The sequence below is a fragment of the Aptenodytes patagonicus genome, chromosome 16 (assembly GCF_965638725.1).
Source record: "Aptenodytes patagonicus chromosome 16, bAptPat1.pri.cur, whole genome shotgun sequence".
Taxonomy (NCBI): domain Eukaryota; kingdom Metazoa; phylum Chordata; class Aves; order Sphenisciformes; family Spheniscidae; genus Aptenodytes; species Aptenodytes patagonicus.
This window is the reverse complement of record NC_134964.1, coordinates 8,286,277-8,307,980: the sequence shown is the minus strand read 5'-3', so window position 1 is coordinate 8,307,980 and position 21,704 is coordinate 8,286,277. Positions and strand designations below refer to the sequence as shown.

General features: G+C 41.4%; 1 protein-coding gene across 6 annotated transcripts in view; it reads right to left on the bottom strand.

Annotated features, from left to right (window-relative positions):
* The window catches only part of UNK (unk zinc finger), a 44,603-nt gene that overhangs the window by 17,810 nt on the left and 5,089 nt on the right, over positions 1–21,704 (bottom strand). For all 6 annotated transcript variants that reach the window (XM_076353426.1, XM_076353428.1, XM_076353429.1 and 3 more), the window contains exons 2-8: positions 7,558–7,767; positions 5,719–5,895; positions 5,153–5,283; positions 4,894–5,029; positions 3,191–3,308; positions 2,120–2,204; positions 153–295 (exon numbers count right to left, since the gene is read on the bottom strand). In XM_076353426.1, coding sequence (XP_076209541.1) covers positions 153–295; positions 2,120–2,204; positions 3,191–3,308; positions 4,894–5,029; positions 5,153–5,283; positions 5,719–5,895; positions 7,558–7,767 — 1,000 coding nt within the window. The remainder of the gene's footprint in view (positions 1–152; positions 296–2,119; positions 2,205–3,190; positions 3,309–4,893; positions 5,030–5,152; positions 5,284–5,718; positions 5,896–7,557; positions 7,768–21,704) is intronic.

The following is a 21,704-nucleotide window of genomic DNA, read 5'->3' as shown; positions in this document are numbered from 1 at the left end:
AAAGCGTGGAGCTGAGATCTAAAAGAAAAATGCCATATCCTTTGGGCTTTTGGATCCTTAAGATTTCTCTTCTTGGGAGAAAGACGTACAGTGACTCAGAGAAACCCAGATTTGTAAAATATGGACAAAGCTTTCCCGCCAGTGCTACATACATTGCTAAGGTCTGGGGCATGTGGACTGGAAGGGCTGACCGGAACAGAATCACCAGCTGCTGATGGCATATACATCACAGGGCCTGTCTGTGTCGGGCTAGACACAGCTGAGGATTGCTGTAAATCTTCATTGAGCGCAGGCTCTGGAAGAAATAAAAGCACATGGAACGTTACTCAAAGCTGTACAATTGCAATGGAGCACAAGACATTTAGGAACAAGAATACCTAGATATTCTTGAGAGAAGAAATATTTCACAAGCACCTCCTTAGAAGTATAGAAGCAAGGAAAAACCTCATCTGGCAAATGGCTACTACTTATCTAATATTCCTTACATTATTACTGTCATCACTTGTACACTGTGCTGCTCTTTAGTCCATTAATGCTGCTCCAAAATTATCTTCCCTGCATGAATTGTGTGTTATTCATTCAGCTGTCTTGAACTAAGCAGAGCTTCCTTCATTGCTAGGCACAAAGTTGATGGGTGCATTATAATTAGCTGAGGGAGATAAGTTTCCATCTGTGCTCAGTACAAACCATTACCAAAAAAGTCACGTACATTAAAAGGCATACACAAAAAGAAAGTGTCATTGGCTTGGAAGGTAAAGCAGAGATGCTGTAGACTTGTAGTATTTACAGCTAACGCAACTCAGCATCTTTACTTTTCTTGCTAATAATCAGCAAAACTCATGCTAAGAGCAGATATAATAAATGGACTCCTGTTACTTTAATTGAATTAGGCCCTCAGTGTTCAGCTTGCTAAGAAAGGACTAAAAGATACAATTCCATAAGACAGCACAAGAAATAACCAGGTTAGAATGACCTAAGTGCCACAGAAGGTTACTCTGGCTTTAAAGTAGTATTGTATCAAGTGCAGTAATCTTGTTAGGAATCTCCTAAACAAAAACACTATGTTATACACAAGGGAGTTTGCTAAACGCTGTTTCTTTATCAAGACTTCATTCTCTCTTAAGCTCACTGGATCATACTGTGTAGCTGCACTACTGTGTTTTGGGCCATTATAGCCCACAGCTCTAGCTATAATTACTGCCTGTCGACAAGGCTTCCTATAAAAGGAACTGCATAACCTGTAGGGAATTTACTCTCACCATTCCTTGACAAAGACAGCAATTACTAATTCCACCATTTACAAAGGATAATCAAATAACAAAGATTTGCTCAAGGCCATGTAGTGAGTCAGTATCAGAGCCAGTCTATTGACTTCTGAGTAACCTGCTCTAATTGCTGCAAATTCAACAGTGAGACTGAAGTGCAGAAACTGAGTAGGAGCCGCAGGACCAGGAGCTAACCATTTATCTATGGATATTAGTACCCACCTGAATATAGAACTCCCACAACCAAAACAGCATCACTAGTTTACAAACGATGAAAGTGAGGATTGAAATAATGCCCTATAAATCAGGGAGTTAGCAAGAAAAGAGGATTTGAGGAAAAGCAGACAAAAAGCTGCATATTTTTCTTCTCCAACCTGACTTAAAAAGATTTAAACTCTAAGCAAAACTTCATAAATAGCATTTAATTTTTAAAATGGATCAACACATTATCTATAATTAGCAATTTTATCCTCAGCTTTTTAAAATACAACACTTTGCAACTTAGCTAGGTACAGTTCATCCACGTACAGAGGAGAGGCAGCTCTCTCTGTTCCAGTCCTCCTAAACTGACATACAAAGAACTAAGCGAGTGAGAGGGAACAGAGGGAGATACTTCAAGAGACAGTGCAGTGAGAGCTAAGGGCTGAGTCCTACAGACTACCTACTGCCTTCAGCTCTGCCAGCACCTCCCACACTAGCACAGTTTTATAGGAATTATCAAAGTTAATACTCTGTTTTTGAAAATCCTTCACAGAAGCTCTAGTTTAGTGGCCCTATATTTTAAACTATCTATTTTGGCCAAAGCTCTCCATAGCTCAAATATCCATGAAAGACGAGAGAAGCAGCCCACGTACGTTCTACATGTGCAAAGGCACAGAAGGGTCCTCGGGGACAGCTGCCAGACTGCTGCATATCATTGCATTTGGTGGATTTGTAGATCTAAGGATGGGAAAAAAAAACAAAAAAAAAAACCAGACATGAACAGGAAAAAACAGTGACCGGCAGCCCAGGTACAAAAGTACTATGAAGAGACTCGACAGCAAGATAGAACACAGATAAAGGCGCAAAGGCCAGCAGAGTTCAGGGTGACCATTTCAGTGCTTTGCTTCAAAGAAAGGAAAACCCACTATAGTTACAGAAACACCAAAATATGCCCATCACAGCTAAGCTCACCCAAAGATCAGCCCATCACACGTCAGCTCACCCAAAGGTCACCATTTGCCATAAAGTCCCTCAGTCTCACTGGAAGCTCCATGGATATTACAAATGGTAAAAGGTAGGAAACAGTTGACAGATGACAGCACAGAAAGTTACAGCCACATGTTTGCAAGGAAAATAACAAACCGTTGACAATGATTGTAGGAAATGGATTATTCCCCTTCCCCCCAGTTTGACAGGCGGTGACAATGGTTACTTTGCCGATACAGGCCCAACAAAGCTTTTCAACACTGTAACATGAAGCAGACTAGGACAAGGTCTTAATTACACTTTCTGTAAGGATACTGGAATGCTCTGGGCATGCTCACAACTAAGAGCTTGGTGGTTTTTAGCACCAGTTCGTGGGTATCTATGGTTTAGTTTGATCATCATCAACAAAGAATTTTTCCTCAGGGAAACAGATGCTGTATGCTCACCTGCAAATCCACATCATGCTTTCAAAAGGACCCCCACGCATGAGACTGCTCTTACACTTGAGTTTTCCCCTACTTTTCTTACCTCCTCCCATATGGTCTACCTAATGAAAAGGCACCCCTGTCAAGCAGCTGAATTTCAGCTTACTTCCAACAGGCAGTTCCTCTGTATCCCAGGACCACACTACAAGCAGCCCACAAACTCTCGCAGCTGGCACACTAATGTACTTCATAAGCCTGGAATGCTTTTGCTTTTCTAGTCAGCTACCAAACGGAATGAGCAGGTTACTGTACCTCTGGATGGAACTGCTGTTCTGTGCGAGTGTGGCAGTATTGGCATGAGTCTCCATTTTCACACTTACTGGGATCTCCCCACTCATCTCCATGTTTCACACTGGGACATGGCGAAGATCTGTGTAAATAAGGTAGCAGGAGAATGCATCAGACCCACAAATGTGCTTTGAGCTTTGCTTCCTCAACTGGAAGGCAGGTTCAGCTGCCCACCCTCAGCTGTACAATCTGTTTGGCTGGCTGCTGCTTCCCCAGCCCCCACTTTGCTCCTATTGCATCTTCTTCCCCCTCTTCCATTTTCCCGGTGAAAGAAAAATGGCTTAGCTCTCCATCTGAAACCGAATACAACCTGAACCAACATAACTTAACAATATCAGCAGCTGATGTGATTAGTGTCAGAGATGCTGGGTCTGGTTTCTGGTTTGGAACTGTACGTTCCTAGAAAGCTAGTAAGTTAATTGGCTAATCCTAAAACACATAATACCCTTACAGTGGTACGTTTCCAGGGTTATAGCATGGCCATGTGGAAAAGAAGCTGAGTCAGGTCACTGGGGAAAAGGCAAGTCCATTTTCTTTCTCCCAGCCAGAACAGTTCTTTTTCCCAGTTCTGAATTTTTGCTGTGACCTACTTCCCCTGCTCTTTATGCTCTTAACCATTCCCTTAAAAAACAGCAGAGGGAAGCAGATAGCAGCAGCAGATGCCTGCACGAAAGAGGCAGCCACATCAGCTGGGGGTGGGGAAAGCAACACAGAAACGAGTGGAGATCAAGAGGGGAGAAGCTTTCACCTCTTCCCTTCCCAAAGGGCCCAGGCAGGGGCAGAAAGCACATAGCTGCTGGCTGAAGACTGGCTTAGTGTTTCTGTTTCTCCTGAAGGTCTTGGGATTAACGTTCCTTTGGTTTTTATATATCTAGTTTTTTTAAATACGGGATTTCAGTGCCAATTCAAAAATTTCTGTGAATGGGGGGTGGGGAAGGGAAGCGAGAACATCCATGGTATTTTCTCTCCTGGCTTTCTGGTCTGCTCTTATGTTTTTCAAAAAGGAACTAAGGAAAAGCCCCACTGAGATCACAACAAAAGCTCTGTTGTGTTGGAGGAAATGAGGGCCTATAACTTGGATGAAACACGTTCAGGGAGACGCGGCATGCTGAAAATCCAACGACAGCTGAGTGACAAGAACACCCTGGTGCCTCAAAAGCACAGTCCTTAGCAGTTGGTTAGGAATGCATGTCCAGCTACAGTACTGGTCACACCGTGCCTCACAATCCCCATCACCAAGCATACACAACAAACAGCTTGATGATTCTGAATCCTTTACCATGAAAACACTGCTGTGTGAGTTTGTTTCTAGATGGCGATTAAAACTTTCTTTTGTTTTCTTTTTCCTGCACTGCTTTCTAAAGCAGGAGTTTATACAGTAAGGGGAACCCAGACACAGCTTCTGTTTGCCGTAAAGCCAGAGTTGTAACATGATTTAGCAACAGTCATTTATTAGAGATACTGGTTCCTATATACAACAAAACTCCTTGTTTAGTTTGTTATCCTGTCTCCTAGGCAGAAATAGCAGTCCACCACATCTGTCAGTACAGGCCTTGGAGATACACTAAAAAAAATTATCTAGTGGACAAAATCCTAGATCCTTCATTACAGATTTCTACTACACCTCACCACTCAGCTGGGAAATAGAATATCCAGGACCACGGTACCTGTATTTGTGTTTTCTTGGGCTTCTTCTTCTGTCTTTGCTATTGTGGTAGTAGGGACAGGCATAACCCTGGCGACAGAGACGGGGGGGTTTCTTACATTGCTCTGTCTTGTAATTTCCCAACACATACGTTGTATCTGCAAAAGAAGCAATCAGTTAGTGGGAGATGACCATGATCTGTATTTACTGTACAAAAGTTTTTGACAGGAGCGGGCACTCCACAAATTTTCCCAACACCACAGACCCTAAGCGACACTCACCTTGCCACCTTGGCTCCTCACTGAGTATCTTCTCTATCATCGCATGGCTAGCAGCAACTGCAGACTGACCCTCTATGCCACCTTCTGATGTAGTCTGACCATTCTGCAAAGCCTCCATCGCCTGAAGCTCCCTTTGTGGGCAGAGTTAAATGAATATACAGACTAAGCAGATGAAGAGACAGATAAAGATGTATAAAAACTGACATACTGGAGCATGGTAACAAATCCTAAGCGGGTGCATTTCATTCATTCATTTTTTGTCAGAACATCTTTAGTCAAACAGCAACTGCAATTCATGTTCTTCATTCCCTGGGAATTCCAGATGCATTGTTTGGACCCCCCCCATCAGGCTCCAAACCACAGCACAACTAGTTTAAAATGTGCTCCCTTTCCCCATTCCGAGTATCCTCCCTGGAGATTTTGTAGATTTGCCTTATTAGGAAGGGATATATCATCACTCCAACACTAAGCATTTCACGCTGAAGTAGTACTGTCCTTCAATCATCTGACTTTTCATTTGGGTACAGAAATTACCCTTTTCATACAGAGCCCCAAGCTCTACTAACCTGATGTCATACACCGGAGAGCGTAGGTCATGGGGCCCATGAGCGAATGCGCAGTGGACTCCATTCTTCGTGCAGTTTCCCTTGGAGTCTGTCTCATGAATGCAGATTCCAGTTTTGTAGTAACGCAAGTGATACCTCCTCTCTGTGTCTCCAGTAGTTCTATGCAAGAAGGGACACCTGAGGTATCGGAGGAGGGGAAGAAGTTTAGTCACACGGGTGATGGACTCAACACTACCAGAAGACATATTGCCGATACAGGATGCTGTAGTTGACAACACCTTTGCTAACTCTGCCTCTTCTCTTATGCTGTGCCTTCCAAAGCTACACAGAACCCCTAAACCTGTCACTACACAGTATATAATAGTTTCCCTCCCAAAAAGACAACTGGATTATTAAGCCAGCAGCAGCTTATTATTCTAGTCTAGTGACTGCCACGGATCTGGAAAAGAACAAGGACACTGTCAAGGCATTCTGATATACTAGCCATGATTGAAGGGACGGACATCACATGGCACATACCATTTCCTCAGCAGCCCATCTAGACTTCGTGCTATTACTGTTTCCTGCTGATGTACTCCTACAGGGCCGCGACAGTCTATCTATAGCCAGATGCATCCTTTATGCAGAGCACGGGACAAGAAAGGAGAATTACAATACTACCATTTTAACTGATGTTTTGTTTCCTCTCTTAGGCAGAAAAAGAACAATCTACACTGAGAAATAAAAAAGAAAGCACAAGATGGAATAGGTAAAGTTTAGATATTGCAGCATCAAGCTAAAAATACAAAATCAAGAAAGAGTTCTGAGATGGCAACAGTTTTCATTCACTGAGTTTGAGCCAGATATGAATGAGTAATCTAGAAGCCAAAGCCCCCAGATATCCTACTTCCAGTCCCTTCTAGTTCTCTTCTAACAAGGAAGAAAGTATTGAAACTGAGGCCTCAGGCTGGGGGATTATTCCATTCTGCTGTAGTCACAAGATCTTTACTTAATCAGGTAAAAAAAAAAAAATATTGTTTTCCTGATAAATAGCATTTTTCTGTGTGTTTATACTGGCACCATGAAAGGGAACTGAAATTCCATCTTTCTATGGCATCTCTATATAAAACACTCCCTATATTTGACCACAGTTTGGCTACGCTATTTATTCTTCCCTATCTGTGGCTGAAGTTATATTACTATGTTAACCCTTTAACTGCTGGAGTCTGCCACGTGCACAGCAGAAACACTTGCACCTCTGCTCCAGTTAAACTTCCCGCAGCCACAGGGAGAGAAGACCCAATAAAACAAACTCTGCCTCACATTGCCTTATTCTGTGTACCTGCCATTTCCCTACTGGCTTCTTAAAAATTCAGGAAGACAAAATAAACTGACAAGTAACTGATATGATTTAAAAAGCTGGGGATAGACAATTCAGGGGGCAGACTAGAAGACAAAGCTCCTCCTCTCTCAGCAAGCTGTTAAAAACTAAGCTACTCTGCTAGTGAGCAAGAGCTATGATTTGACAGTCAGGGACTTATGGGAACAGAGTCCTCCTCGGTCCATTCGTCAGCGTGCTGTTTTTCACACCTCAACTTTGCTGAAGATGCCAAGGCTCCTGAGGACACCGAACAGTTCAAGAGCTGAATTCCCACCTAAGTCACCCTTAGTATCACCTCTGCAGCAGGCCTAGAGCACATGGGATGCTATTAGAGTTTTTACATCTGTTCTCATGTTACGTATGTTACAAAGCTGCTTTACTGCTGACTTGCCTCATCTCTACAAGAACTGGCTGGAATCACCACCTGGACTGATCCCAAAAGCCTAATGCCTGAAAAGCAGGGTGCAGCCTTTACTTACTCATCTCCTTCTGGGCAGATTCCTGTGGTCTCGTCATACTTGGTACAGTAAATGTCAGGGCTGTAGTTAAATGTACCATCCCGGCGGCGGATAGATCTGCGACGACGCTGGTTGACAAAGTGCCAGTGGAAGCAAGTGTAGGGCCGGTGCTGAGTGCACTTGTGCTGCACGAAAAGAGGGCACTGCTCCGTGCGGAACTCCTTCAGGTAACTGCAGGCAGAAATCCAACAGCAGGAGATTAGGACCAGGAAGCTGGTCAGAGGCAATATCCAATCACCCCGCAGAGTCCAGGCCAAACCGAGCCACATCCATCACAGACGTGCCTGCTGTCCTTCCCACACCCTCCCCTGCTTTCGCTCTCAATAATGGCGGCTGGAAGCTGCTGCTTGTCAGTAATGGGAAGACACCAGTTACCAGGCCAGTTAACACAAACACGAATGCTAACTATAGCTGAAATCACTTTCTATTGTGCCTTTCAGTATCATTTTGAAGAGGCTTTTCACGAGCTTAGAAAACAGTTTGTGAGAAAATAGAACTCTTAAGTACTTTTCTATCCATTTCTAACTAAATCTGAGACCTATCTGGGCAAAAAGGGGTTTCCTTCCTAAAATATATACGTTCCATTTAAAAAAAAACCCAAATAAAATACACTTCCTTGTAGCCATGTTTAAAGCTTCAAATTACTGAGAGAGAATGATTTTTAAAAGACTCTTTTTCATGCCTTGTCCTCCTGGTTTAACTCAGCTGCTTCTTCAGTACATTGTCAACTATGAAACTAAAATTAATCAATTTCTCTCTTGCAATCTTGTGAATTCAGGACTCGGTCTTGAAAAGTGGGATAACTATCCTCAAACTCCTGCATGTTTATGTGCTTTATTTTTAATATGTAATTCTCTGAAAGTACATGTCTTCTTTTATCCCAAAAAACTACAGAAGTCACAAGCTTTTATTCGTGACACTAGTAACAGTCTCTAAACCCAGATTGTAGAGGATTACAAAATGGTTTAGATCAACATAATGATGTGACTGTGATCTGTGTGTAGGTGCTTACAAAATCCACACTGCCTGAAACCCACTAGCTGCCCTGTATTTATAAGGAACATATGAACAGTTCAGGTAGCTCAGATCCGAATCCCACCGGGTTCAGTCTCAGAGGCACAGAAGGCCCAGAGCAAGCAGATGTGGGGTAACCATCCCACAAGTCACATTCTGGTCTCTTACATTTAGAGGTCAGTTTAAACAGCAAGTAACAAAATTTGTCGGTCAAAATAAAAGTGCTCGTATTCTGCTGGAAGCAACAGGATGATATAATAGCAGATATGGACTCATTTTAAACTGCTTATGTACTCTGAGGCAACAAAACAGAGTATAGGAATTTGTCAAGTATTCATTCCCATATCAGACAATCTTTCTATCGTGTTTCTAAATAAATGGAAAGATGTCTGATGCCCAAAGATGTATTTACAGATAATACCATCACGCTAGATTCATTCTGAAAGCAAGATCTGTAAATAAAGCTTCCTTTCCTCTTTACCCCTGGCTGAAGAGAAAGCCTCAGGAAAATGCACAAATTCAACCAAAGTGGTTTTATTTGTTTTCTATGAAGAGAGACTATCACTGGCAAGAGCTACAGTAGGAGTAGCTCAGTACTACTACTACAGTAGTAGTACTCAGCTACAGCTGAGTAGGAAAGCTACATTGGATTTTGCAAGTATGAAAGGATAAAAGCTCTGCCTCCTCTTCAGCCTCCAAATACATGAGACTTGCAGGTTCCACCGCTTCGGATCCGCAAACGCTTGGGGCTGGAGAGCCTCCACAGCTGGCTGTAAGCCCTTTTCAACCCATGCCCATCTGCCCCCTGCAAACCAGCGTGGCTGGAACAGTATCTGCATTGGGGCCCACAGCTTAACATCAGAAAAACCAGAGCCAGCATGCAGAAACAGGTCTGTTTGGAGTAGGTGAGGGCTAACAACATCACTTTTCATTTTTAAAAAGCCGGCTCCATTCAAATGGAGATCCCTACTCCAACCACAGCAGCAATTCATCTGGAAACTGAATGCCACAATAAAATTAATCCATTCTTGAAAAGCTTTCTAAGCTGTTGGACCAAGTACAGTTGTAAAAGGTGGAATTCCACAGATTATTTTAACTTATCAGCATGCTAATAAGACTTAGAACAAAAGTGACTGTAACAACATTTAGTTTAGAAAGTGAATTAAGTAAACTTAAGCAGCATGATACTTACACTGCTTTCCAGAGATACTACGCAGTCACCAACCAGTCCCTTCCACCCATATATCTCCACGTACACCTTAGAGACATGAGGTTTATATTACTCCCATTTTACATGTGGCGAAACTGCAAAACAGCTGGCTACATGCCCTGGCCAGTATCATACAGCAATCGGAGTCAGCAACAGAACCCAAAAGCATTTAAACTCCTCCATCTTCACTGAAGTGAGTCCTGGGCTTAATTTGAAGAACAGCATCCTGAACCTCTTCAATGCTCTGGAAACTAAGGGAAGATATCAGGCCTAAACAACCTGGGTATCAAGCCCAGTGCTCCAGAATTCTAGCGATAGGCATGTATAAAACACTTAAACTTAAAATTTAACAACTGCATGATCAACTGAGCTGAAACGGCTTCCCTTTAGCAGGAGAGTTTAAAAATGTACACATTGACTAGGGAGTTTGGTCTCTGGAGCGTCAATTGTTGCTGAAGAGCATTTGAAAATTAATTGCATTTCATGATTGGCTAAACTCCCTGGAGAAACATTTATTATAATGTAAATGAGAGATAATTACCTAAGTAAATGGTTCACCTGAAAAGTGTTTAACACCTAACTTGCTTCATCAGAAACTCATTCTTTAATGCTGTCTATTAAATAAATGATCTCTCACTCTTAATTTCAAAGCAAGTCCTGCAAACAGGTACCATTGAGCTCAGCACAACACATTAACTGTGCATGATCACCTCTGCAATAGACCCAACAGAGGAAAAGGAGTTGTCACATTAACTTAGTCATTTCAAGCCTTTCAATCACTGCTTTGGGTTTTTCTTTTTTTCAAGCCACTACAACATTTTAAATCACCCTCCTCCACAATAGCCTGAATGGTAAATTGCCTTATAGCCCTTTCTTTTCTTGATCCATGAAGTGAGTTTTGGCTCCTCTGGGAGAACGTGGACCACTCAACCAGCCACTTTGTATTAAAATACATGAAAGGCATCTAAACCACATGTGTTTTGGGAACATAGAAAGGATACACAGACCGCACTACCGCAATGTGATGGCTCAAAAAGCAGAAAGCTATTAATATTTCACTAGCCTCTTTGCAAAGGCTCTAAACAGAAACACAGAAAACACTGTCATGACAGATTCTTCTGGTATCAATGGTCTCTATAATTTTTTTTCCCAGAACAGCTGAGAAAAGGAATTTTTGAACAACCCTTAAAACTGAAAACATGTTGATAACTGGTACACATTTCACAGCACGTCAGCCAAATGCTGTGTCTGTACAGGAAGAGGAAACCCAGCAATGATAACTTGCATTTCTCAACTCCTCTCTAAAGATTTCAGGAAACTCTACAGCCCCCACAGGAGGGGCATAAGTACTATTATCCCTGTTTTATATAGGAGTTACTTCTATATTTATTTAAAAAAAACAAAAACGTGAAACTAATCAGTCCTGCGTTGGACTACTTTACAAGCACTTTCTTTTGTATGATGTGTCATATTTTCAAACCTATATAATTTTTTAAAAAGTGGAAAGCACGTAGCATGGTCTTCTTCTGATACTACATTAACATCAACAGCAACACCCACACTCCTGGAGGAAATTTTATCATTTATAAGTCCTACTAAATGAAGACAAATGCAATTCTAAACAAATAGGACAAGACTGGCCAGAACAATGTAGATCAAAGTCCCCAGGCTGAATTGAATTTGCTGCTGAACAGGATGGACGCTACTGGAAATTAAAGCTTATTTCACTAGGAAGACAAGAGGAGAGGTTCTTAGACTAGCTTTGGGAACTCTCAGAGATTGACAGGAGCTGCAAAGTATTACAAAAAACCCCAACGCTACTTCACTGAAATTCCACTTCCTCTGGGGTGGGATGTGGGAAGGGGCAGTAACCACTCTCCCCAAGAATTTACACTAGCAGGGGAACTGCTAACTGTCTTTAATTGCTAGTAGCAGCTGGACTCTCCAGGGCAGGGCAGCAAGTGTTTACATCTGCAGCTAGTAATTGCAGCTAGTTCCCCCTCTGCCCTGGAGGAATCCAGCAGCAACCTGCTTTAGGAGCTGCAGGAAAAAAAGATGAGCGGGGTGGAGGGAAAAGAAAAAAAATTGTACTTCCAAACACCACCACAAAAAAAAAAAAAAAAAAAAAATCAAACCTAGAAAGAAGGAGGGGGAGGGGAAGAAACCAAGATGAAACTCTAACCTAGAAGCTTCATTTTTAAACTCAACAACTGCAGCCTTGTCCTGGTCACAATCACTGCCTGCTGCTGCAGAGATCGCTCGCTTTGCTGCAGCTTTACCGGTTTGGCTCTGTTCGCACCCGGCGCGCTCAAGTGGCTCAGTACAGGAGGATACCTGCATCCGTACCGCGTTCCAGGGCTGGAAACTTTCTGCCAAACTTGACATAAGGTCACGCATGCAGTGGCGTGAGCTCAATTCAGGAAAATGTGCTGGTAATGCATGAAGACAGCCGAGCTCTAAATTCCTCATTAAAAGCCTTACCCAAAGCTCCCTGAAATCACTGGAAGATGCACGCTGACACCAAGAGACAAGTCTCTGCTTTGTAACAGAGGGATCAGGAAGACGGGGGAGAGAAACAATACTGAGGAGCATGGAAACAAAAGGAGTAAAACCAACTCTTCCAAACCCTTGTTGCTCCCATAATGCAAAGCCAGGCCCTCCTTTGCTTCCGACACCCCCTGCGCTATTTGAAATCTTTACGTAGGCCCCAAGATGAGCTCCTCTCCTTTGCAGCCCTCTTTGCTCCTCCCAGTCAATCCCCTTTCTGCCAAAATTCCTTTCGAGCCCAAAGAGAGTGCAGAGGCTCATAAACAGGATCTGAATCTTCTGCAGCACTCCGACACCAGAGAGAAAGCCATTAGATAATTGTTTGGCTAATCCAGTCTAAGACGCTGTCTGTAAATGTAGGACAATAGTGAGATCTAACACCACTGTCATTTAGATTTCGCGTACATGTGGGGGTGTGTTTACACCCATGAAACTATGCTAGAGCACCCTTAGTAAAGGCCTGCATAAGAGACTGGTACCGGTGCTATCTGGTGTTAGACCAGCGTGACCTACGGACATCTTTTACACTAGCGGGCAGGTCCACACTCGAAGCACTGGCTGCTGACAGTGGGACTCCATCCCTGCAGCTGCTCCTTGGTCACAAGAAACTAACCCAGAGAAGGTAGCCCAGGGCACGTTCAGACAGCGCAGGGTCTGGTCATTTCTGGAAAGTCCAGCCTGGCACAGACACTTTATTATTAGCACTAATATTAAGAATTACTAGTTCAGGACTGTATAAAGATTCTTAGCACTAGCTACTGTCCAAAAGAGCCCACAGAGGCAAATCTAACCAAGAAATCTGCAAATAAAGTGTTTGGTTGTGGGGTTTTTTTTTAAACCAAGGCTTAAGTTCCTGATAAGATTTCAGATATCAGGAAGAAAATGCTCTTCTGCCATTACCATTTATTTTAGCCCTGTGTCTTCTCTCAGCTGAGGATCACGCTGGCAAAGATATAATTTCAACGGCATAAAAGCGTATGGGAATGCTGGGGGCTTTTGCTGGCACTTTTATATCAGTCACATTCTGCTGTTTCAGACAAGACTGCACGAGGCCATAGACCTCTTCGTAAAGTTTCAGGTGATCCCAGTTCACCTCATTTGCAGACAGACAGCCTTCCTGAATATTGCAGTCTGAATGACAGAGGTCACTGCTCTCAGCTGCTCATCAGCTTTCCTTTGCTGGAAGCTCCTATTGGCACCGATCTGTCCAGACAGCAGGCTGGAGAAAGTTTTCCTAAGTCAGTTTAGGGAAAAAAAAAAAAAAAAAAAAAAAAAAAAAATATATATATATTTAAAAAATCACCAGCTTAGCTTCAAAAGTTTAAATTAGTGGTTTGAGCTAACACAGATAAAATTATCTGAAGTAAACCAGGGTGTGCTTACCCAACAGACTGCCTGCAAAGTAGGCAGCATTGCAAAACCCAGGAGAAAATATCTAACCGTAGATATAGATGTTTCTAATTCAATAATGCTTATCTATTGAAAATATTTTCAAAACTGCTATTTTCTTCTTAAGCTCAAAGAGCCACCCCAACACAATAATGCTTATCTATTGAAAATATTTTCAAAACTGCTCTCTTCTTCTTAAGCTCAAAGAGCCACCCCAACACAAGAGGAAAAAAGCTGTCCATATTTAATCAGCTCTCTAAATTCATTTCACCCTCATAAAATTTTATTGCAAAAGATAATATCAGACACACTTTAAGTAAGAAACCCATGACTCAATTATTTTCTTTTACTGAACTGTGGTATTCCAATCGAAATGAGTCAGTGGTGCATGACAGAATCTACTTATTCCAACAGGATACTCAATAAAAATCCTACTAATGCACCTTTCATTTAACATATCATTACTGATAGAGAAAACCCATGATATGCAGCTCTGACATTGCTCAGGAGTTTTTGCTCTTAGGGCAAAGAAGATATTCCAGAATAAGAGAAAAAAAAAAAATATGGGGATTTAAAGAACAGTGTCATTCCAAAATAATTAGTCCAGAATGGATATTCTGGAACAGCTATTCAGTTTCCCTGCATTGGCAATTCCCTATAAAACCCTTACACATCTCTTGGCAAATCAACAGAGCTACTAGAAGGCTTGGCTTTTTAAGGAATCCCTTGGTGTAGCAAGGAGTTCGGCAGGTTGCCTAGCTTGGGGCTTTTATTGCTTCCAGTCACCACAGAGTCCAAACCCTTTTGGAGAAAGGGTTTGATACCAGCATTCCCACGGCGTCTTATAAAATGCTGGCATTTCAATGCAAAGCAAGCTTCCTGACAGGGAACACAGCCTTCGACTCCCAAGATTTCTTGGGATTTGGGAGAAAAAAAGTGAAACAACCAACCTAACTTCAAAGGAGTTTTAGTTCCTTGTTCCCAGGGGTGGGCACAAGGCAACCAAACCCCTCAACCGACAGCTGCAGACTACCAGCAGCCTGGTTTACAGCCTGCCTAAACCTCTGCAAGGAAATGTTTAGCATCCTTCTAATAAGAGATTTAAGACAATGTTAAGACAATTCAATAAACACTATTTTTTACTTACTGGCAGATGTAATCTAATATTGAAACAGAGCCTCACAGGAATCACTGCTGAATATCAAACAATAACAAACACTTTTAGCAGCAATCTTGAAGGTTTTCATCATGATTTCAGGAAAAGTTCTGACCACGTTTTACCAGTAATCTTTATCAGTTACTGTGGCTCACCACTATTGGCTATTTCTCCATTTTCCATATTTAATGATATTTTTCTAAATAACCTCAGAGACCTGACCAAATCCTCACACTTCATATCAAGAAGAGCTTTTGCATACGCCGTGCATCACTTGACACAAAACGCAAACATCTTTCTTCCAGTACATCTCAACAACTATCAGTCTATTTGCCTTTCCATACCCTCAACAGCCAGGTGCAGTTTTGTAAACCTTGAAAAGATTAGAAAGCCTTTAAACCTCAAAGAAAAATATATGGATCACTTTATAAAAACAAAAGGCTGACTGTGAATGTGAGGAAGGAGAAAAGGATGAGGAAAAAGTTTCAGTAAGCTCACATCTGTCAAGAAGATAGACTTCACATGCCTCAGTGTTTTCTTTATCACCTAAATAAATTGAACCATCAACTGGAAAAAGGTCACACAGCAGACAGCACTGTGTGATTTTAAAGCTGTTAGATTTCCCCTTTTCCATTAGAGCTTGACAATAATGTCAGTCTAAGGGCAAATAAAGAAAGTGAGAGTTGGAGAGACTTATTACAGATGCATGGAGTTGGGCTTGTTTGGCTGCGGAGGTTTTTTTAAGAGTTCGTATAACTCATTGTGTACCTTAGTGATAAGACAACTGCTCACATCCATAGCCCATGGCTCCCCTACTTTTTGCTACAGAAATAGGTAGGCAGCACTCACAAGTTCTCCTTTTTCTAGGCATCTGATTGATTTAGCAAGTGAAGTTGAGCTGGACACTTCCAAATAAGTGCTAAAGGATAGCTTGTACTGCAGAAGCTAAAACACAAACTGCTACGTTACAGAAAACTAAGGGTAACACACCAACAAGTACAATAGTCATATTCAACAGTAACCTGATCGCTACTGTAACTCTATTTTTGGATTTCAAAGCAGATCATGGGGTGGACAACAATGCAAGTAATTCAATTCAACCACGAGGAAAGAACTATCTACTACCCATACTTTACAGATAAGAACTTTGACTGACTGACTGCAAAAGTCCATGCTAAAAATAACACATGTTGGCAACTATCAGAAATGATCAGGACATTTTTCAATGAAAAGAAAAATGTCAGACACAAACAGTTGTGTCTTGTCTACACTGAAAAACTAAGGAAAAAATAAAAGAGAGACACTACAGTATGGTGACAGCCCATCACGGGAAGACAGCCTTGCACCAGTTTCAGGCAAAACATTGTTTGGTTTCCACAATTACAGCAAAAATGGCTCTGTTTTGAGAGGAATACCATGTTGTAGCTAAGTAGCTCACCAACGCTCTGTCTTGATAAGGAAAGGAAAAAAAAAAAAAAAAAATTGAGGCTTTCAACTCGGAGTTCACTCAATAAAATGAACATTTATCACATTCGTGAACAGCCAAGACACAAGCTCCACTGACTTAAAATTGTGTTACAGTCTGCGGGTGTCAGGGGAAAGAGGTGCTTGTTCAGATTTCCCTCGAGCTGTGCATCCCTTAGGCTTGGCATACATCGAGTTGTGTCATTCAAACCCGACGAATAAAACAATTTGAGTCATTTTTTTTGGCGGTGTGCTCTCTTTAAAAAGCATAAACTTGTTGCGTCAGTGGACCATGAAATGTATATGACCAAGCCATACCAATAAAATCCATTTTAAACACAAGTGTTTGTTTACACAGAGCTTTCACCTTTTTAATTAAAACAATCCAAGCACGGGCATATGCGAACATTTAACTGCACTACATTTCAGAGATGTTTCCTTAAAATCCATTCAGCAAGATCCAGAACTCTGCATAAAGCCTTGAGTTTACATTTACATTTCCTTGAGTTTGATCTCTTTTTTTCCCCCAAATTAGTTGGCCATGAGTACGTGTTACTTGACATGACCTCAAAATTAACTAAGCATTTAGACAGTTGATGCAATGTTTTAAAAACACAGCCAATTTTTTCCAAGTTTAAATGACATGTTTTCAATTTGACACTGCTACTTTATGTAAACAACACAGCTGTGCCTAAAGTACACCTCCCTGTTTTCAAACATGGATCACCCCCAACTGAGACAACCCTCATCACTCTGTGGGTTGGTTTCTGCTCTACAAACTATTTAGCTGCCGTTAATCCTTCCTTACAGCAGCTGTGTTAAGTGCCGAGTCTACGAAAACAGGATCATATTGAAATAATTATTTTTCAATAACATGTGGGTTGAGCCTAACTGTTTTAGTGAAAATACTGGAGCTTACTGCATCCAGACAGCTGTACACTGTTGAAGGTTTATACCTGGTTTAACTGTCAGCACAATATATCAACATGTGCTTAAATATGAGCAGTTAAATGTTTTACTACTAATTACTTCGCAAAAACGTCCATCCACAGACTTGTCTATTATGGTCATTTATTCAGCTTATATCCAGATAAATTTTCTATCTTACATTAACTGGATCGGATAGATGATGCTTCTTTATCCTAGTGTGTTTGTAGCCTCAGACACATGGAGAACGTCTGCAGAAAGGTAGAGTTCAAATGGAGTTAACATGCAGCAGGTTTGCTGCACTGGACTACAACGAATTAAGGTCTGAGTAATACACTGATGTCCTGTGCTGTAAAAATTAAAGTTCCAGCTTCCAGAAAGTTTTTCCACACTATACTTCTCTCACCATCGATTCAATCACTAAACAAAGCCTACCCGGGGCTAGCAACTGTAGAAACACTACTGAAGGCTGGGAACAGGGCTGGGCTGTTTTAAAACTTGTGTTACTCACTCTGCTAGTTCCCTAAAACGAAACATCCCACTTGCAAGAATTCGTAAAGGCCAATTCAGAAAAATATTATTTCCATACAAGCCATTACATAGCTCAGGGTTTCAGTTACAGATTTTTATGAGCATTTATAGGCAGCTAACCTTCAACATCTTGTCTCACAAGAGGTGCTTCAGAAATAGAGCACAGTAGCCTTCCTTCTCCTGACCACGCCAAGAACCCTCATGATTTAACAAACAGCTCGTAGATCAATTGCAGCCCCACGCTCACAACAATTTTAAGACAGTACATGAACTGTTTGAAGGTCTAGACTTACACTGGACCAAAACCAGAAAACCAAAACTCCACAAGAAACGACGGATCTGTAGTGCTCTCATCCAGACCAATCTACATTTGAAAATGAAATGGCATCTGCTTCTTCTCGGGTTAAATGCCAACCAGATTTGCAGCAGCCTCTTTGGAAAGGCTTACATTTGTGAACAGACATTTTCTGTTGTGAGTTTCAAACAAAACACGGTGATTATCTAACAAGCATGAACCTGCATCCCATAACACATGTGCCAGCACAAAGATAAAAGCCAACTCTTACTGGTTGATTTTGAAGAATCAATGTTAGCCATTCAATCAATTTTCTTTTCCGTTCAGCACTCAAATCAGACTTCATCCGTGTCTGCTACAGCCCAGTGGACTCTTTCGACACTCCATAAGGCAGGCACACCTCAGAATAAAAGTCCTACGCACACAGATAGACTGGTCCAAAGAAGCACCATTATATGACCCCACGCCAGACTGCACCTCAAACAGGTACGTTGACATCAAGGTGTATACCAGCTCTCCACCAAGGGGAAAGCAGTCAAACCCCAGGCTATGCCACCACCTCTCATTTTCCATTTTGACTAATCAACACATGAATAAAGCTGGTGGCACTCTCAAGACATTTTAAATGTGCAGACAATATATTTTTTTGTTGCTGTAAAGCTGCACGATTGCCCTGAGGCATCTGCTGTTTTTATTTCTGCTATGATGGTAATATTCAAGTGCTATTAATGAAAGCTCACAGTCTATTGAAAATTAGAGGAGAAAAATCACCTCTGAGCATATTGGGTGTGGACTGACAGCTTCTTTTTGAACTGTGGTGACATGCTGAAGATGAAGGCTAACAAGTAAAACAATATTGACTTTAATTAATTCAGATTTTTGGAGATATTCATCAGGTATAGTTTCAAGAAACTATTTCCCTTTCCATATGCGCATGACTGCTTATTAATCTAAAGAAATTCTAGGCATATGATGATGAAAAGCAATCCAACCTTAATTTCTTAACTGTAATTATCAGTGCCGTCATTCTTAATAAGCCAGTATGCTCTACTGAAATGTATTTGCAATTTTTGACCAACAAATAGCTAGGGGACGACCTAAGATTTTTTTCTTGTCTGACAACAAACTTGGTGTACGTTTCTCTTCTGCCAGTGTTCTGATAACTATATTAAATTAAACGTCTCTGACTTTTACTAAGAGATGAAAGTCAGGCCAGTATCAAGCATTTCAGTGAGCTAGCACTTTTATTGCCATCATTGCACTTTAGCACTTAAAATTTAAATATTTCTTTCAAAGAAAACCTAGAACTTTTCTTGTTTTAACAATAACCTTCTAAACCTGAATGAACACCACGGCAGGGTGAGGGTGTATGAGCCAGAAGGCAGCCCGCAACAAAGCTAAGAAGAGAAGAAATTGTTGGTATTCATTTTAAGGGAACATTCATTCCAACTGATATTTCAAATGTCAAACTGGTATTAACTGCATCAAGCACTGATCCAAATACACAAGACAGAGATTGCTGAGAAAATTATCACAAGCATCTAAATTGGCTGTCATCACTAGGTGGAGTTTGAGAAAGTACAAGCCTTTAGCATCTCCCTGTGTACCCTTCTGGTGAGGCTTTGTATTTTTGATTGTCCTGATAGACAAACTCTCTCTCAATAAAGTAGAGAAAAAAGGTAGCTAGAAATTGCACTTGCCCTACAGCCTGCTGGCACGTGACCGTTCATTAATTTAGGACACTAGGGGAAGCCCTGGCTGGCTCAGCGCATGCACAGGGCATAGCTTTCAGTAACGACTTTGTACCTGATTTGCAAGTGCTGTGCTGAATGTTACAAAAAGTTTAGAAAGTATATAAAGTCTTCACAAGATAGACACCTCCGTGATTGTCTCCCTCTTGCAGTCACCGATTTCGCCAAAATCTAGTTTAAGGAATTTTTAAGGAGGAAACTAACGGATACAATATTAAAAAAGCAGCAACAACTAGACAAAAAAATTCTTAGAAACAGTTTAGATGTAGGTGATTCTGTTAGGCAAAGGGATGGACCAAGTAACTTCTCACCATCTCTTTCAGCCCTGTCTCTTGTGCTTTCAAAAAGATTTATCTGGTTTTTAAAAAGCAAAAAGAAAAAGTTAACGGAAGGAACAAAACACCACCTCGGCATCCTCTGAAAATGACCATGGCTCTTAGGGTCCTGACAAGCAGGTTCTCATGAGCCTCGATGCAACAATTTAAGACATCATCGCTCCAGCTCTTTATTTTGCTCCTCTCAGAAATTACAGCTCCTTATAGCAGGGTTAACAGAAGGGAACGTGTGTCTGCTCTCCGGCTGCCCCAGTCCACAGCCTGGTATATTAATACAGTCTACCAGTGACAGTTAGCTCATGCTAATATGCTACACAATAAGCGTGATTAACTGATGTACTGACACATTCCCTCCCGCCACGTCGTTACAGGGGCAGTAACATCCAGCAAACAGCTAGGCAGAAATGCTGTAATGCACCGCAGGAAGATTTTCCAGAGGACATTGGTCAGACCCTTTGTAACAAGAAGGCTGCACATTTCAGCTGCTCATAGAAGTTAGAAAAACCTTATTCTGGTGGAAAGAATAGATCTGAAGAAAATAAAATACTGAATTCCAACAGAATTTTCCTTAAAATAAAGCCACACAATATAAAAAATATTAGACAAACCTACAAAATGAGAAAAATTGATATAACGGGAAAGTCTCTTAAGCTCTGAGGTTTTCTAAAAGAATTATTAATTTTCATTTTGTCTCCCATGCCACAAAAAATTATCCTATATGCTAATGTAAGCAATGTATAAGCATTAACATAAGGCTTTTTTTTTTTTTAATCAAAAAATTGAAAGAACCATTTTCCAAGTTGGAACAATTCTGCATGACTGAATCCCTCTCCCCTTTCACAGAGTTTTGGATTTTTGAAATACCAAGCCTAGCCAGACCAAAACCAATTCTGAAAATGTCAAACCAGTACATGAAGCTTTTCACTCCGCAAAATATTTATATGCCACCTATACAGCAGTTATCTGTATGTGAGTTCCCCGTCACTTTTGATATCCAAAAATACTCATTTTTTAAGCGTAAACATAGCAAGCAAACCACAGCTCCAGTCCCACTTCAACACAAGGGAGAAATTCCTTACGGCCTCAACATGAGCATTAATCAGCAGGACGGCGCAGCCCTGCACAGAGCCTGTACTGATCGGGCCAAACGACCCACACCGCCCGCTAGCCCATCTCTCAAGCTGCAGCTTTCAACACTCATCCTTTGAAGAACCGTAAAATCTAGAGTGTTATTTTTCAGTGTATGTATGCGGTGGTAAGCACATACTGTGAAGGGAGCCCTTCCTGTTCACACTCCAATACTTTATATTTCCAACTTCCTGTAACTATTCACACTTCCTAATAACAGTTTGCCGTGGCCTTGTATGCAGTGAAGTTCACACAGACTTAAAAAATAGCAATAATAACCAGCTTATACTTGCCTGATAAGCTGACATTTGCAGGTGACAATGTAGTAGACCACTGGTAAGTCCCTGGTTTAGAAGTATTA